The 17,682-nt window shown below is 55.6% G+C and overlaps 1 protein-coding gene across 1 annotated transcript in view; it reads right to left on the minus strand.

The window, feature by feature from the left end:
- LOC142313334 (glutathione S-transferase kappa 1-like) overlaps positions 1 to 12,103 on the minus strand; it is a 48,979-nt gene extending 36,876 nt beyond the window's left edge. The window contains exon 1 of the mRNA XM_075352334.1: positions 11,994 to 12,103. Within this exon, the coding sequence (XP_075208449.1) occupies positions 11,994 to 12,062 (69 nt within the window). The 5' untranslated portion in view covers positions 12,063 to 12,103. The remainder of the gene's footprint in view (positions 1 to 11,993) is intronic.
- Between the last annotated feature and the right edge of the window lie 5,579 nt (positions 12,104 to 17,682).

A 17,682-nucleotide genomic window follows, 5' to 3' on the forward strand; every position in this document is an offset into this window, starting at 1 on the left:
CGGATACGGTGGACTAGGAGTCCCTTGTCCACTGAAGAATGTTGAGGCGCCAAGATTGCCAGGCGGCTGAGTGTCCCGCCCTGGAAGTCGATGTAGGAAAACGCTGTCACGTTTTCCGACTGGACTCGAATGTGCCTAGCCGCCAACAGATGGTGAAGGCTTAGAGAGCTAGAAAAAGAGCTCCGATTTCCAGCCTATTGATCCAGAGGGCTGATGCGGACAGAGTCCAAGCGCCCTGCGCTCCACGGTGGAGATATACTGCTCCCAAGGCGGAAAGACCAGCACCCTGGTGAGGATCACCCGGGACGGGGCCAGGAAGGAGCGTCCCTGAGACAGAGCGGCCGAAACCACCACTGAAAACGAGCCCCTGGTCAGTGGCAAAGCCACCACCCCGTGGAAGGAGGGAGTTCGCGTGTACAGCGGAAAACATCCAGTCTCAGAGGACGCAGGAGAAACTGGGCAAGGAATCGCTTCCATTGACGCCACCGTCTGACCAGCACCTGTATTTGGTGTCTGATAGAACGACGTCGACCGCCAGCGGAGGGACTACTGATCGACTAAGAGCAGCTTCACAAGAGCCGACAGAGTCTCGAATTGCGTCCCTGAGAACCTCTGGTTCGAAGTCAGAGTGGACTTGAACAGAATGACAAGCCACCCGAATAGGTTAGAGTGGCGAGAGTAAGCGAAGTACTCTGCTAAGAGTCTGCACTGGATGAAGCCCCGAGAAGAAGGCCGTCCAGGGCAAACGATCACTGCCAATCCCTAGGGGTGCAGGACCTTAATCACAGCAGCCCGAATGAGAATACTCGAGGGGCCGTGGCTAACCCCAAGGGAAGAGCCACGAATTGGACCACTCCGATGGCAAAACGTAGTCAACGCTGGTGTGAAACTGCGATTGACCCCTGCCGAAAAGCATCTCTGATGCCGATGGCTGCTAGGGAATCTCCTTGGGTTCTTGATTGATCCGGTGAAAAAAAACACACGGAACAAGACCGAGGCTCCATGTGAAAACGCCACACCTGACCATGCTGAAAAAGCTAAAAATCTAGGTCGGAAGGCACCGCCCTCTTCGGGGACTAGAAATAGATTTGAACAAAAATCTCAGAACCGTTCCCAGTCGAGAACCGGTACAATTACTCCATTGGCCTGCAAGAAATGCCACGGCCTGTGAGAAGGCGGCGGCCTTGGAGCCGGGAGGTGACAGAAAAAAATCTGTTTGGCGGGTGGACAGAAATCCATCCTGTAGCCATGGGAGATATGATCCCGCCCCCACTGAACGGAGACGTGGTAGAACCATACGTCGCCAAGTGGAGAGAGCCTGCCACCGACCAAGGAGGTGGTTGGCGTGGCTAGATAGCTCGGAGGAAGCTGACTCCGTGGTAGCATCTCCTGCGGTCTTTTGAAGACGCAGCTTCAAGCTATTTGGTTCTATGAACCAAGGCCGAGCTAGAGGACGATCAGATGGAGGAACGGAAACCACCAAAACCTCAACTGATTCCTGTCCTGGACAGGTTCCCTGGTTTAGGTTTGTGGCAAGGAAGAACTCTCCCCGCCAAGAGCTTCCTGAATTTCATCCAGTTGGTTCCGAAGAGACTGGTCCCACCAAAGGGGAGCCCAGCAAGAAACCCTTATAGAGGCATCTGCTTTCCATTACCGAAGCCACAGGAGCCTGCGGATAGCGAGGAAAGTAGCCAAGACCACCGCCGTGCGGTGTCCAGCATGGCAGACCTGGCATAGGATGAAAAGACTGAAGTCTGGAAGTTCAGGCAACCGTTTTGGGCATAGAGTCCCTGTGAGGGAATGCATCTCCTCCAGACAAGCAGAGAAGGTACAAAAGAACCGCACTGCCGTAAAGCTGAGGAGAACGAAGCTGCTGCCGCCCCAATACCGACTTGGCCCAAGGACAACCGGGCGGACCGCAAAACCTTAAGTGAGGAGCTATCAGCCACTGACATAACGGTCCGGGCTGAGCCACCTGAGGTGACTGAGCCCACTTCTTGACCACCATTGGTGGACAGGGGAAACACAGTCCTCAGAATCACGCTTCATGGGAAGCGACTGTCAGAGCGGACCCTGGGCTTGGTCACAGGGGCCTGAAAACTGGAGTGGTTAAGGAACACACTTTTGTGTTCTCCTAGGTAAGGTAACTCCGGCGGATTGGGGTCCAGTACAAAATTAATGTACCGTGGAAGCCCTATAGAGGTGCCGTCAGCCACTGATACAACTATCCGGGCTGAAAGTCTGGACACTGGAGGGGCCACGTTTGGCGAATGAGTACACTCCTTGACCACCTCTGATGGGAGGGGGAAACAGGCCGCAGAACCCCGCTTTGGGGTCTGCAGGACAGGCTGTGAGCTTGGACGCAGCAGGCTGAAAACTGGAGTGGTTAAAGAACACACTCCTCGTCCTGTTAAAGGTATACTGATGCCTTTCTGCCAGCGGGGAATACTCCCCTGACACGGGCGGATGGAGGTCCAGTACAAGTATAATGGACGCAATCCAATCATTCGGCTCTGCGTCACGTACGGACGGATCAATGTACATAAAGTAGCGTCCGAGCCCCTGGTAGAGACATCCTCCTCGTCCAGTGAGTCAGCTCGTAATCGGAGCTGCGGGACGGGGAAGGACAGGGGACCCTGCGTCTCCCTGTCAGGAGGACGGGGTCTGAGCCCAGAAGGAGAGTCCTTTGTGAGCTTTATTGAGCGAGCTGAAGCAGAAAACGCCCTGAGAGGGGAGCTGCATGCTCAGCAGATGCCAGGACAGCCGACCCCTGGAAATAGGATTCCCTCAGGGGTCAGCCACCGAAACCGGAGCAGATGGAGGGGCCACTAATTAGCAATCATTCGGCTCTGCCTCCAAGCTGAGGGGCCACCATGGTTATGAGCTCGGAACAGCCGTACGAGACTACCTGCAGTGCATAATAAAAACAACCTGCAGCCCTGCTCTGTGAGACATGCTGCAGAGGTGGGGGCTCTGTCAAGACTGGCCCCCAGCATATATAAACCGATAAAACAAGCAGCTGCACAACCGGAGGTTGTGGCTGCCAATCGTTTAAACAGACATGTCTGTGCCCCCTGGTCCCTCAGCCCAGGTCTCCACTTGTCACACTGTGGAATCTCTGTGCCTATGCAGGCACAGAGAACGCCGAGAAAATGGCGACCGGAGCGAGGAGAGGGGGCGGGGCCTACTCTTAGAGCGGCAAAAGGATTCCCTCAGTGAGGTAGCCAGGGGAGGGAATCCTTCCTCAAGGAGTGTCCCTTCCCTTGTGCTGCGCAGCCGCTGGGCGGAGCTACACTGCCTCTCTGCAAGACTGACATGCAGAGACAGTGGAAACCGAAACTAGGCCTCAGGCGAAGCCGGGGCCTAGAGTAAAACATGCGGCCGGCGTGCAGGCACCATCGGCGCGGTTCTCCAGTGAAAACTGGAGAACCGGCCGGAAATGTTAACACCAAACATAAAACACACTCCCCCAATAAATAAACATAAAGGACCCCTGGAAAGACCACTTTCTGTGGTAATAACGTCTCATATACTTAGCTTGAGACGCAGGTTGCCAGGTTCCTGGGGGATGATAGCTCCGTCCAGCAGGGTCCTGCAAAAGGGCTGCGGATGGAGACCGGTCTCCTGCAAAGCAGTGAGAACCGTGTTGGCTCCCACTTCAAGCCAGAGCCCCAGCATGGGATGGTGAAGGAGCGCGGCATGAAAGGGATACAGCCCTGAAATCAACCTTAACAGCACCGCCCAGTGGGGTGAGAAGGGACATGCCGGGAGTCCAGACTGGACCCGCTTTTCTTCCAAATCTTTGTCCAAAAGGAAAAATCAAAAATCAAAATCAGAGAATGCATGTGTGTGTGACCTCCTGAAACACAAAGCATTAAACTGGCTAGGACTGGCTAGCAGGGGGTGTATATGCTAGGAGGGAGGAGCTACACGTTTTGAGTGTAGTAACTTTGTGTGTCCTCCGGAGGCAGTAGCTATACACCCATGCTCTGGGTCTCCCATAGGAACGATAAAGAAAGGGGATACCACCTTAGGGAGAAATTCCGGAACCGGACGCAGAACCACCTTGTCCTGGTGAAACACCAGGAAGGGGGCTTTGCATGACAATGCAGCTAGCTCAGACACTCTCCGAAGTGATGTGACTGCCACTAGGAAGACCACCTTCTGCGAAAGGCGTGAAAGAGAAATATCTCTCATTGGCTCGAAAGGTGGTTTCTGAAGAGCCGTTAGCACCCTGTTCAGATCCCAGGGTTCTAGCGGACGCTTGTAAGGAGGGACTATGTGGCAAACTCCCTGCAGGAACGTGCGGACCTGCGGAAGCCTGGCTAGACGCTTTTGAAAAAACACAGAGAGCGCCGAGACTTGTACCTTAATAGAGCCGAGAGACAAACCCTTTTCCATTCCGGATTGAAGGAAGGACAGAAAAGTGGGCAAGGCAAATGGCCAGGGAGTAAAACCCTGATCAGAGCACCAGGATAAGAAGATCCTCCACGTCCTGTGGTAGATCTTGGCGGATGTTGGTTTCCTGGCCTGTCTCATAGTGGCAATGACCTCTTGAGATAACCCTGAAGACGCTAGGATCCAGGACTCAATGGCCACACAGTCAGGTTGAGGGCCGCAGAATTCAGATGGAAAAATGGCCCTTGAGACAGTAAGTCTGGACGGTCTGGTAGTGCCCACGGTTGACCCACCGTGAGATGCCACAGATCCGGGTACCACGACCTCCTCGGCCAGTCTGGGGCGATGAGGATGGCGCGGCGGCAGTCGGACCTGATCTTGCGTAATACTCTGGGCAGTAGTGCCAGAGGAGGAAATACATACGGCAGCCGAAACTGCGACCAATCCTGAACTAATGCGTCTGCTGCCAGCGCTCTGTGATCTTGAGACCGTGCCATGAATGCCGGGACCTTGTTGTTGTGCCGGGACGCCATTAGGTCGACGTCCGGCTTCCCCTAGCGGCAACAGATCTCTTGAAACACGTCCGGGTGAAGAGACCATTCCCCTGCGTCCATGCCCTGGCGATTGAGAAAGTCTGCTTCCCAGTTTTCTACGCCCGGGATGTGAACTGCGGAGATGGTGGAGGCTGTGGCTTCCACCCACAGCAGAATCCGCCGAACTTCCTGGAAGGCTTGCCGACTGCGTGTGCCGCCTTGGTGGTTGATGTATGCCACCGCCGTGGCGTTGTCCGACTGAATTCGGATCTGCCTGCCTTCCAGCCACGGCTGGAACGCCTTTAGGGCTAGATACACTGCCCTTATCTCCAGAACATTGATCTGAAGGGAGGACTCTGGCTGAGTCCAGGTACCCTGAGCCCTGTGGTGGAGGAAGACCGCTCCCCACCCTGACAGACTCGCGTCCGTCGTGACCACAGCCCAGGATGGGGGTAGGAATGATTTCCCCTTCGACAAAGAAGTGGGAAGAAGCCACCACTGAAGGGAGGCCTTGGCTGCCCGAGAAAGGGAGACGTTCCTGTCGAGGGACGTCGACTTCCTGTCCCATTTGCGGAGAATGTCCCATTGAAGAGGACGCAGATGAAACTGCGCAAATGGAACTGCCTCAATTGCTGCCACCATCTTCCCTAGGAAGTGCATGAGGCGCCTCAAGGGGTGCGACTGGGCTCGAAGGAGAGATTGCACCCCTGTCCGTAGTGAACGCTGTTTGTCCAGCGGAAGTTTCACTATCGCTGAGAGAGTATGAAACTCCATCCCGAGATATGTCAGCGATTGGGTCGGTGTCAATTTTGACTTTGGGAAATTGATGATCCACCCGAATCTCTGGAGAGTCTCCAGAGCAATGTTCAGGCTGTGTTGGCATGCCACCCGAGAGGGGGCCTTGACAAGGAGATAGTCTAAGTAAGGGATCACCGAGTGTCCCTGAGAGTGTAGGACTGCTACCACTGTTGCCATGACCTTGGTGAAGACCCGTGGGGCTGTCGCCAGGCCGAAAGGCAGCGCCACGAACTGAAGGTGTTCGTCCCCGATGGCGAAACGCAGGAAGCGCTGATGCTCTGGTGCAATCGGTACGTGGAGATAAGCATCCCTGATGTCGATTGATGCTAGGAAGTCTCCTTGGGACATCGAGGCGATGACGGAGCGGAGAGATTCCATTCGGAACCGCCTGGTTTTCACGTGTTTGTTGAGCAGTTTGAGGTCGAGAACGGGACGGAAAGATCCGTCCTTTTTTGGCACCACAAACAAGTTGGAGTAAAAACCGTGACCCCATTGCTGAAGGGGAACCGGGATCACCACTCCTTCTGCCTTCAGAGTGCTCACTGCCTGAAGAAGAGCGTCGGCTCGCTCGGGGGGCGGAGATGTTCTGAAGAAACGAGTCGGAGGATGAGAGCGGAACTCTATCCTGTAACCGTGAGACAGAATGTCTCTCACCCATCGGTCTTGGACATGTGGCAACCAGGCGTCGCAAAAGCGGGAGAGCCTGCCACCGACCGAGGATGCGGTTTGGGGAGGCCGAAAGTCATGAGGCCGCTTTGGGAGCGGTTCCTCCGGCGGTCTTTTTAGGACGTGACTTAGACCGCCATGAGTCAGAGTTCCTCTGACCCTTCTGTGGCTTGTTGGACGAGGAGAATTGAGACCTGGCTGAGGGCCGAAAGGACCGAAACCTCGATTGTACCTTCCGTTGTTGAGGTCTGTTTGGTTTGGACTGGGGTAAGGACGAGTCCTTTCCCTTGGATTGTTTAATGATTTCATCCAATTGCTCGCCAAACAGGCGGTCGCCAGAAAATGGCAAACCGGTTAAGAACTTTTTGGAAGCAGAGTCTGCCTTCCATTCATGTAGCCACATGGCCCTGCGGACTGCCACCGAATTGGCGGATGCTACCGCCGTACGGCTCGCAGAGTCCAGGACAGCATTCATGGCGTAGGACGCAAACGCCGACGCCTGAGAGGTTAAGGACACAACCTGCGGAGTAGAGGCACGTGTGACTGCATTAATCTCAGACTGACAAGCTGAGATAGCTTGGAGTGCCCATACGGCTGCGAATGCCGGAGCAAAGGACGCGCCGATAGCTTCATAGATGGATTTCATCAGGAGCTCTATCTGCCTTTCAGTGGCATCCTTGAGTGATGCACCGTCTGCCACTGCAACTATGGATCTAGCCGCCAGTCTAGAGATTGGAGGATCCACCTTGGGACACTGAGCCCAACCCTTGACTACGTCAGGGAGGAAGGGATAACGTGTGTCATTAAGGCGCTTAGTAAAGCGCTTATCTGGAAAAGCTCGGTGTTTCTGGACTGTATCCCTGAAGTCGGAGTGATCAAGAAACGCAGTCCGTGTACGTTTGGGAAACCTAAAATGAAATTTCTCCTGCTGAGAAGCTGACTCCTCAATCTGAGGAGTTGGAGGAGAAAGATCCAACACCTGATTGATGGACGCTATAAGGTCGTTTACTATGGCGTCCCCTTCAGGTGTATCAAGGTTGAGAGCGGCGTCAGAATCAGAGCCCTGATCTGCCACCTCCGCTTCTTCCTCCAGAGAGTCCTCATGCTGAGACCCTGAACACTGTGATGAAGTCGAGGGAAGCTCCCGGCGAGCCCGCTTAGCCGGTCTGGGACTGCGGTCCGTGTCAGAGTCCTCACCGTGGGACCTATGAGTCGCCCCAGGAGCACTTTGCTGCGCCGACCGAGGGCGGTCTGAGGGAAAAGGTTCAACAGTGCCCGGGGCCTGTGTTACAGGTCTGGACTGCAAAGCTTCTAGTATCTGAGCAGACCATTTATTCATAGACTCAGAAAGTTTGTCAGCGAATACTGCAAACTCTGTCCCTGTCACCTGGACAGTGGCAGCAGGTGGTTCCACCTGGGCCGAGGGTCCCACCAGTGGCAGAGGCTCCGGCTGAGTGAGTGTCACAGGGGCCGAGCATTGCACACAATGAGGGTAGGTGGAACCTGCAGGTAGCATAGCCGCATATGAGGTACAGGTTGCAAAGTAAGCCTGTGCCTTGGCACCCTTGCTTTTTGCGGACGACATGCTGTTGTCTCCTCTTAGAGCAATCAGAGAGGGTATATAGCCAAAGCACTAGTGCGGCCGTACAGAGTAAATGTATACAATATAAGCATATAAATATACACTTCGGCACCAAGTGGGGCAAGCACCTAGTAACAGGTGCTGCTTACCAACCGCCCTCAGCGTTTGTGTGACCACCAGATTCCCTGCCTGTGGCTCCCAGAGCTGTGGAGCTCGTCTCTGAAGTTCTCCAGCGTCAGAAGTGCTGATAGGAATGGCTGCCAGCGTTCTGAGAGGAGGAGGGAGCCGTGGGCGTGCCTTAGAAAGTGCGGGAATCTGGTGCCCCACGGTGCTCAGTGAGGGGGGAGGAGGATACTAAGTATGCTCCAGCCCTCAGCGCTGACGTCCAGTGCAGCGTCCCGCCCTTACCCCTGACTGGCAGGCCCGGGGGCGGGAATATGCGGTACTAGGCCGCAAAAGCCGGGGACTAAAGTTATAAGCGCGGCCGGCAAACAAGCGCGGTCAGCGCGGTAGTCCCGGCGCACAAACACAACCAGCAGCTGCTGCAGCGTCCATTAGACAGGCGCTCTATGCGCCGTCCCCAAGGGGACACAGAGTACCTCAGAGGAGCAGGGCCTGTCCCTGACGATACCCGGTCTCCTGTCCAGCAGATTCCCCCAGGGGCTGCGGAGGGAGCACGGTCCCAGTGCCTGGTGACCGATTAGGATCCCACTTCACCCAGAGCCCCTAAGGGATGGGGAAGGAAAACAGCATGTGGCTCCAGCCTTTGTACCCGCAATGGGTACCTCAACCTTAACAGCACCGCCGACCAGAGTGGGGTGAGAAGGGAGCATGCCGGGGGCCCTGTTATGGGCCCTCTTTTCTTCCATCCGATATAGTCAGCAGCTGCTGCTGACTAAATTGTGGAGCTTGCGTGCATGTGTGCCTCCTTCAACACAAAGCATAAAAACTGAGGAGCCCGTGATGCACAGGGGGGTGTATAGGCAGAGGGGAGGGGTTACACTTTTAAGTGTAATACTTTGTGTGGCCTCCGGAGGCAGAAGCTATACACCCAATTGTCTGGGTCTCCCAATGGAGCGACAAAGAAATATATATATATATATATATATACGTATACGTATACACACACACACACACACACACACACACACACACAGTATTCAAATACACGTTCTTCAAATACATATGGGACGTTCCTATTCTTACTATTCTTATAGGGCTACCTAGTTTCAGGAGGGCGGGTAGAGAGTGACAGACCCCGCACTACACACGGAGGAGGACAGGTACGGAGAGTGACAGACCCCGCACTACACACGGAGGAGGACAGGTACGGAGAGTGACAGACCCCGCACTACACACGGAGGAGGACAGGTACGGAGAGTGACAGACCCCGCACTACACACGGAGGAGGACAGGTACGGAGAGTGACAGACCCCGCACTACACACGGAGGAGGACAGGTACGGAGAGTGACAGACCCCGCACTACACACGGAGGAGGACAGGTACGGAGAGTGACAGACCCCGCACTACACACGGAGGAGGACAGGTACGGAGAGTGACAGACCCCGCACTACACACGGAGGAGGACAGGTACGGAGAGTGACAGACCCCGCACTACACACGGAGGAGGACAGGTACGGAGAGTGACAGACCCCGCACTACACACGGAGGAGGACAGGTACGGAGAGTGACAGACCCCGCACTACACACGGAGGAGGACAGGTACGGAGAGTGACAGACCCCGCACTACACACGGAGGAGGACAGGTACGGAGAGTGACAGACCCCGCACTACACACGGAGGAGGACAGGTACGGAGAGTGACAGACCCCGCACTACACACGGAGGAGGACAGGTACGGAGAGTGACAGACCCCGCACTACACACGGAGGAGGACAGGTACGGAGAGTGACAGACCCCGCACTACACACGGAGGAGGACAGGTACGGAGAGTGACAGACCCCGCACTACACACGGAGGAGGACAGGTACGGAGAGTGACAGACCCCGCACTACACACGGAGGAGGACAGGTACGGAGAGTGACAGACCCCGCACTACACACGGAGGAGGACAGGTACGGAGAGTGACAGACCCCGCACTACACACGGAGGAGGACAGGTACGGAGAGTGACAGACCCCGCACTACACACGGAGGAGGACAGGTACGGAGAGTGACAGACCCCGCACTACACACGGAGGAGGACAGGTACGGAGAGTGACAGACCCCGCACTACACACGGAGGAGGACAGGTACGGAGAGTGACAGACCCCGCACTACACACGGAGGAGGACAGGTACGGAGAGTGACAGACCCCGCACTACACACGGAGGAGGACAGGTACGGAGAGTGACAGACCCCGCACTACACACGGAGGAGGACAGGTACGGAGAGTGACAGACCCCGCACTACACACGGAGGAGGACAGGTACGGAGAGTGACAGACCCCACACTACACACGGAGGAGGACAGGTACGGAGAGTGACAGACCCCACACTACACACGGAGGAGGACAGGTACGGAGAGTGACAGACCCCACACTACACACGGAGGAGGACAGGTACGGAGAGTGACAGACCCCACACTACACACGGAGGAGGACAGGTACGGAGAGTGACAGACCCCACACTACACACGGAGGAGGACAGGTACGGAGAGTGACAGACCCCACACTACACACGGAGGAGGACAGGTACGGAGAGTGACAGACCCCACACTACACACGGAGGAGGACAGGTACGGAGAGTGACAGACCCCACACTACACACGGAGGAGGACAGGTACGGAGAGTGACAGACCCCACACTACACACGGAGGAGGACAGGTACGGAGAGTGACAGACCCCACACTACACACGGAGGAGGACAGGTACGGAGAGTGACAGACCCCACACTACACACGGAGGAGGACAGGTACGGAGAGTGACAGACCCCACACTACACACGGAGGAGGACAGGTACGGAGAGTGACAGACCCCACACTACACACGGAGGAGGACAGGTACGGAGAGTGACAGACCCCACACTACACACGGAGGAGGACAGGTACGGAGAGTGACAGACCCCACACTACACACGGAGGAGGACAGGTACGGAGAGTGACAGACCCCACACTACACACGGAGGAGGACAGGTACGGAGAGTGACAGACCCCACACTACACACGGAGGAGGACAGGTACGGAGAGTGACAGACCCCACACTACACACGGAGGAGGACAGGTACGGAGAGTGACAGACCCCACACTACACACGGAGGACAGGTACGGAGAGTGACAGACCCCGCACTACACACGGAGGACAGGTACGGAGAGTGACAGACCCAGCACTACACATGGAGGACAGGTACGGAGAGTGACAGACCCCGCACTACACACGGAGGAGGACAGGTACGGAGAGTGACAGACCCCGCACTACACACGGAGGAGGACAGGTACGGAGAGTGACAGACCCCACACTACACACGGAGGACAGGTACGGAGAGTGACAGACCCCGCACTACACACGGAGGACAGGTACGGAGAGTGACAGACCCAGCACTACACATGGAGGACAGGTACGGAGAGTGACAGACCCCACACTACACACGGAGGACAGGTACGGAGAGTGACAGACCCAGCACTACACACGGAGGACAGGTATGGAGAGTGACAGACCCAGCACTACACATGGAGGACAGGTACAGAGTGACAGACCCAGCACTACACATGTGGAACTCTAATGATGGCTGCAGAAGTTTGCCACACTCTTGATTGCACAGTATGGATCTGATACTTTTTTCTAAGAGGGGACAACTCCTTTGGATCCTTTATATACATCATTCCATATATACAGCATTCCATATATACAGCATGTATACAGCATGCCATATATACAGCATGCCATATAGACATTCCATTCACACAAAACTAGTAGCATGTTTCATGAGACCTGCATATCACACCTATCCTCTAGGCGCGTCTGCAGTAATAAGAATGGTGGAGCATGCACAGGTATAATGGACGCATAAATTCTCTCACCTCAAACCCCAGCCAGGAGTATGGGGAGACCACATCATAGAACAGCTCCAGCACCTTCCTCCTAGACATGTCTGCTGCCTGCTCTCTGCAAGAAGCATTGTGGGAAAACAGAACGTTCCTTCCTCCTCTTGTATTTGTCTGACCTTGTCTGCAGTCAGTAACGGCTCTCACTGCCACCTACAGGCAGCTTCTATTATTGCAGGTGCAAATACATACAGGACAGCTTTTGGAGTTCTTAAAGGAACCGTCATGTGCTGAAATGCTGTAGATATATGGGATATGCTGAATGTAAGTGCTGTTAACCTGTCAGCAGGTTTTTGCCACCTAATCTGAGAGCAGCATGGGCAGAGATCTTGATTGCAGCGATGTGTCACTTAAGGCCGCTTTACACGCTGCGACATCGCTAGCATCGGCTAGCGATGTCGCGTGCGATAGCACCCGCCCCCGTCAGTGGCACGATATGTGGTGATCGCTGCCGTAGCGAACATTATCACTACGGCAGCATCACACGCATATACCTGCTCTGCGACGTCGCTGTGACCGGCGAACCACCTCCTTTCTAAGGGGGCGGTTCGTTCAGCGTCACAGCAACGTCACAGCAGCGTCACTGAACCACCGCACAATACAAAAGGAAGGGAGGAGATGAGCGGCCGGAACATGCCGCCCACCTCCTTCCTTCCTCCTTTTCCGGTGGACGCAGGTAAGGAGATGTTTGTCGTTCCAGCGGCGTCACCCATAGCGATGTGTGCTGCTGCAGGAACAACAAACAACATCGTTACTGCAGCAGCAAATATAATTGGCAATAGGAGGTGATGTCACCGATGAGCGATTTTGTACGTTTTTGCGACGATTCAAAATCGCTCATAGGTGTCACACACAACGACATCGCTAAAGCGGCCAGATGTGTGTCACAAATTCTGTGACCCCAACGAGATCGCTTTAGCGATCTCGTAGCATGTAAAGCCACCTTTAATGAGCTACTTTGTGTCGGTTTGATAAAACTGATTAATCAGCAGTACATTATCATTACAGGACTACTTGGCGTGCGGCAGGTAGTCCAGCATATTCATGCACTCTGTATAACTGCTAGATCTGCAGCAGAGAAAACATTTTGGGGACATTCATAAGTGGTTGTCAAGTAATTGACAACACCATTAAAGTCAAAGGCAAATTGTTGGAAAGTTGTCATACTGATCATTTTAAGGGTCAAATATGCTAAGGTGGCCCTGATTCACCTTTGGCAGAGCAGAGCAATTCAGTGCTCCTTCCAATTTTTACATCTATGTCCACCTTCCTTAGATTTTTGTCAAGCCAGAGCTGTCAATCAAGAAAGGAAGGAATAGATAGCGGAGTATAAGTGGATGGGTATAGATAGCAGCAAATATGTGGGTGGGAATAGATAGTGGAGTATAAGTGGGTGGGAATAGATACCGTAGCAGAGTATAAGTGGGTGGGAATAGATAGCGGAGTATAAGTGGGTGGGAATAGATACCGTAGCAGAGTATAAGTGGGTGGGAATAGATACCGTAGCAGAGTATAAGTGGGTGGGAATAGATAGCGGAGTATAAGTGGGTGGGAATAGATACCGTAGCAGAGTATAAGTGGGTGGGAATAGATAGCGGAGTATAAGTGGGTGGGAATAGATAGCGGAGTATAAATGGGTGGGAATAGATAGTGGAGTATAAGTGGGGGGGAACAGATAGCAGCATATAAGTGGATGGGTAGAGATTGCGGAGTATAAGTGGGTGGGTATAGATAGCAGCATATAAGTGGGTGGGAATAGATAGCAGAGTATAAGTTGGTGGGAATATATAGTGTGACGCCCTGGACTAGCCAGGTCGTCCCAGGTAGTCCCATGCACACACGCCCCTCTTCCCCCCCTTAGTAAGGTGACAGCAGCCAAACTACCAAAACCCTTGTCACCACCCTCCGGGTTTGATGTTCACACCAGGGGGCGGAGCCAGACAGTTGGCTCCACCCACCGAGGAGTTCACAGGCCCCGAGGCGGGAAAAACAGTAGTTAGAGTCTTGACAGTGAAGTGGAGTGGAGTGAAGTTCAAGGGCAGACCTGCGTCTAGGTGAGCCATAGGCTACACAGGTGTCTGGGTTGGAGCCCAGTCACCTCTGGCAAGGAGGCAGACGGTGGTGGCTGCCTGCAGGAGCTGGGATTACAGGCGGTGGAACCGTAGGGACCGAGAACGGGCAGTGGCCCGCCGGTACCGAACCGGGGAACCGATTGGAAACCGGAGCACCAGGAAGCGGTACTCAGACCCAGTACGAAGCCCAGAAACAACAGGGCCGATTTAAACCAACTGATTGGGGGACTGGACTTTAGGACCTTTCCCACATAAGACCCGACTGAACACAACAGCCCAACCATAGGGGTAAAGCCACCACCCAGGCATAGAGACCCGAGAGGCCAGCGTCTGCGGGCAACGAGGGCTCTCCCGACACATATCAAACCGGGGAGCGGACTACCGTTGCTCAGGCATAGGAGTCGTGATTTCTACATAAGTGAGGTGCAGGAGAAAGGCGGAAACCACCAACCCGTTAAGGGGAAAACTGCAGCCAGCTGCGGGCACCGTTCACCATCTTGTTTGGTTTTCCAGAGACTCCAGCGTTTGTCATAGTGTGTACAACAGTGCCTTCGGGCCGCAAACCGCACCGACACCCCCAGCACGCATCCATCCCCTCGCCTCAGCACCTCCCTCGGGCCCCCGGGACCATCATCCCCCTACCCACGAAGGGGGTCAACACCAAGCTGCACAACACAGTCCCCGGGAGCCTAGCCAACGGCAGCGGTGGTGTCCATCCATTCACCACAAGCCGTGGGTGGCGTCACGAACTTAAATCCCCTACAAACAACCACGCCTCCGGCCGTGGACCTCCCCACCGAAGTCCCTATGTGCAGCGCCAACCAGGGGTGGGATTCAGCCGGTTCTGGAGAACCGGTTGTTAAAATAGCAGCCGGTTCCCAGAATCGGCAAGAAACAGCTCTGGCGATCCGGTTCTCTGTATTCATTTGTGCTAGTGTCTCTTTAAGACACTAGCACAAATGAATCCCCGTACCTCCGTGCCGCACTTCCTGGTTCAGTGGAGCCTGTCTGCTCCCTGACCCGATGCGCTGACGCTGCAGAGGTGACGGCAGTGTGAGGAGGTAGCTCCTCCTCCTGCCGTCTGTTAGTGTCAGCGTGCAGAGACGAGCCGCAGAGGAGGACGGGAGACACAGGAGATGCCGCCGCTGCAGGTAAGCGCTGAGTCAGCCGAAGATGCAGGGAGAGGGGCCAAATAACATGGCAGCTATATGGGGAGAAGAGCCACATAAGATGGGAACTATATGTGGCTATATGAGGAGAGGAGGCCATAAAAGGATCGTATTTGCATGGAGAAAGGGGCCATAATGGGGTGGGATCTGCAGGGGGAAAGAGGCCATAATAGGATGGTATTTACATGGAGAAAGGGGCCATAATGGGATGGGATTTGCAGGGAGAAAGGGGCCATAATGGGATGGGATCTGCAGGGAGAAAGAGGCCATAATGGGATGGGATCTGCTGGGGAAAGAGGCCATAATGGGATGGGATCTGCAAGGGAAAGAGGCCACATGGGATGGGATCTGCAGGGGGAAAGAGGCCATAATGGGATGGGATCTGCTGGGGAAAGGGGCCATAATGGCATGGGATCTACTGGGGAAAGAGGCCATAATGTGATGGGATTGTGGTGCCCTGGACTAGCCAGGTCGTCACAGGTAACACAAACACCCCCACCCCCACCAGACAGTAACATTAGCCAAACATAAAATCCTTGTTGCCTCCCTCCAGGGTCTGATGTCCACACCAGGTGGGGCGGAGCCAAGCGGTTGGCCCCACCCACTGAGGAGTTCACAGGCCTGGAGGCGGGAAAAGTGAGAGAACGAGTTTGGAGTTTGAGGTGTGAGGAGTAAACACTTGAGTGTCTGGGTTTGTGGCCCAGGCACTGACAACAAGGTTGGCAGACGGTGGTGGCCGTCTGCAGGAGTGGTGAAGCAATGCGGAACCGTAGGACCGGGGTCGGGCATTCGCCCGCTGGTACCGACCGGGGAGCGAAGTGAAGCCAGCACACACAGGCAGGGCCATCGGACCCAGACCAGGCTTGGAGCCGCCGACAATAGTCAAATCCGAGTGTGACCGGAACCCCAGGGGTTTCCTATCAGCCAAAGACCCGATAGAAGGCAACCGCCCACACCGTGAGGGTATACAGCTACCGCCTAAGGCTAGAGACCCAAGGGCCAGCGCCTGTGGGCAAACGGGCTCCTCCGGCATCCATACACCGGTTAGTGGACTATCGTTGGGGATCCATCGTAGTCAAACAAGTACACAAAGGTGCAGGGAAAGACAGCCGCCATCACCTATCCGGGGAGAGACACTGCAGCCGGCTGAGGGACCCGTCCATCCAGCCGTTTGGTTTACCGAGGACTTTGTGCATCTCTTACTGAGTGAGTACACCCGTGCCATCTGGCACCACGCCGCACTGTCCCTGCAACCCTGCACCTCACCAACCCTGCCTCCCCGTCACACCACCGGGCCCCTGGACCACCGACCCCTACCCATGGAGGGGGAAAACAACATCCCAGCTGCTCCCTACCATCGCTCCCGGGATCCCCGTCACCAGCAGCGGTAGTGCCCATCTCCACCACAACCTGTGGGTGGCGTCATGAACTAAATCCCCCAAACCAACCACCCCTTTCACTCACAGGTGATGAGCGACGCTCGAGTCCCTAGATCCGGCCCACCGCTCGAGCCACCGAGCAGCAGCAGCCAAAGCAGCGCCGGACCCGAGCGTCAGTGAGCGCGTGGCGGCGGCGTCCTCCCCGCCCGTGACAACTTGGCGTCACGAACAGGATTGAACCCATCTACTTACCAGTAGAAGTGCGCCTTGTGATCTCCGCCGGCGGTGTCCGGCTGAAAATTTTGAAGCGCCGCCATCTTGGCGCGAAAATCTCCCGCTCGAGCGTCTTCTCCGAGCAGGGAAGGCGCGAAAGCGAAGCCCCACCCCCAGCAAACGGAAGAGCTGAAGAGAACTAAGGGGGGACGGGAAAAAGATGTCTGCGCCCGACGCAGCCGTCGGAGGAGCGTCGGTCGCAGCCGCGGCAGCATGTAACTAACGCTGCAGCGTGCAGGGATGCCAGGACTCCGCCGAAACACGTTCCTGGAACCAGCCGTAATATGTGCCAGGAGCTCCAGGCCCAAGTCCACTTCATGCTGGCGAAGTGGACGTCGGAGATGAAGGGCCTGGCCGCAACCGTTTGGGCATCCGAAGTGGAGGTGGTCTCAGAGGAGCGGGTAAGCGACCCACGCCCCTATGTCCCCGACGGATCGGTCGATACGGCTGAGGGGCCCGGCCTACTGCCATCCACCACGCTACCTCCCTCACTGCCCACTCCCGCGGCCAACGCCCCGACCGACCCGTTACCCCTGTCACCGATAGCGGAGCCCACAGCGTCTGAGGGAGAGGGCCCAGACCTGCGACCCCTGGGCCTTACCTTTGTCACCGCCCTGGCACCCATCTCAGCTTCCATCCCAACTGCGACGGAGATGTCGACGGCCCCGGCAGTCCGCCCGGCCGCAGCGGAGGAGATCCTCGACCAGAGGCCAGCACTGCAAATCCCGTCAACTGCTCCCAGACCCCAGGCCTCGGCTGAGGCACGGCGGGG

Source organism: Anomaloglossus baeobatrachus, chromosome 5 (assembly GCF_048569485.1).
Source record: "Anomaloglossus baeobatrachus isolate aAnoBae1 chromosome 5, aAnoBae1.hap1, whole genome shotgun sequence".
Classification (NCBI taxonomy): Eukaryota; Metazoa; Chordata; class Amphibia; order Anura; family Aromobatidae; genus Anomaloglossus; species Anomaloglossus baeobatrachus.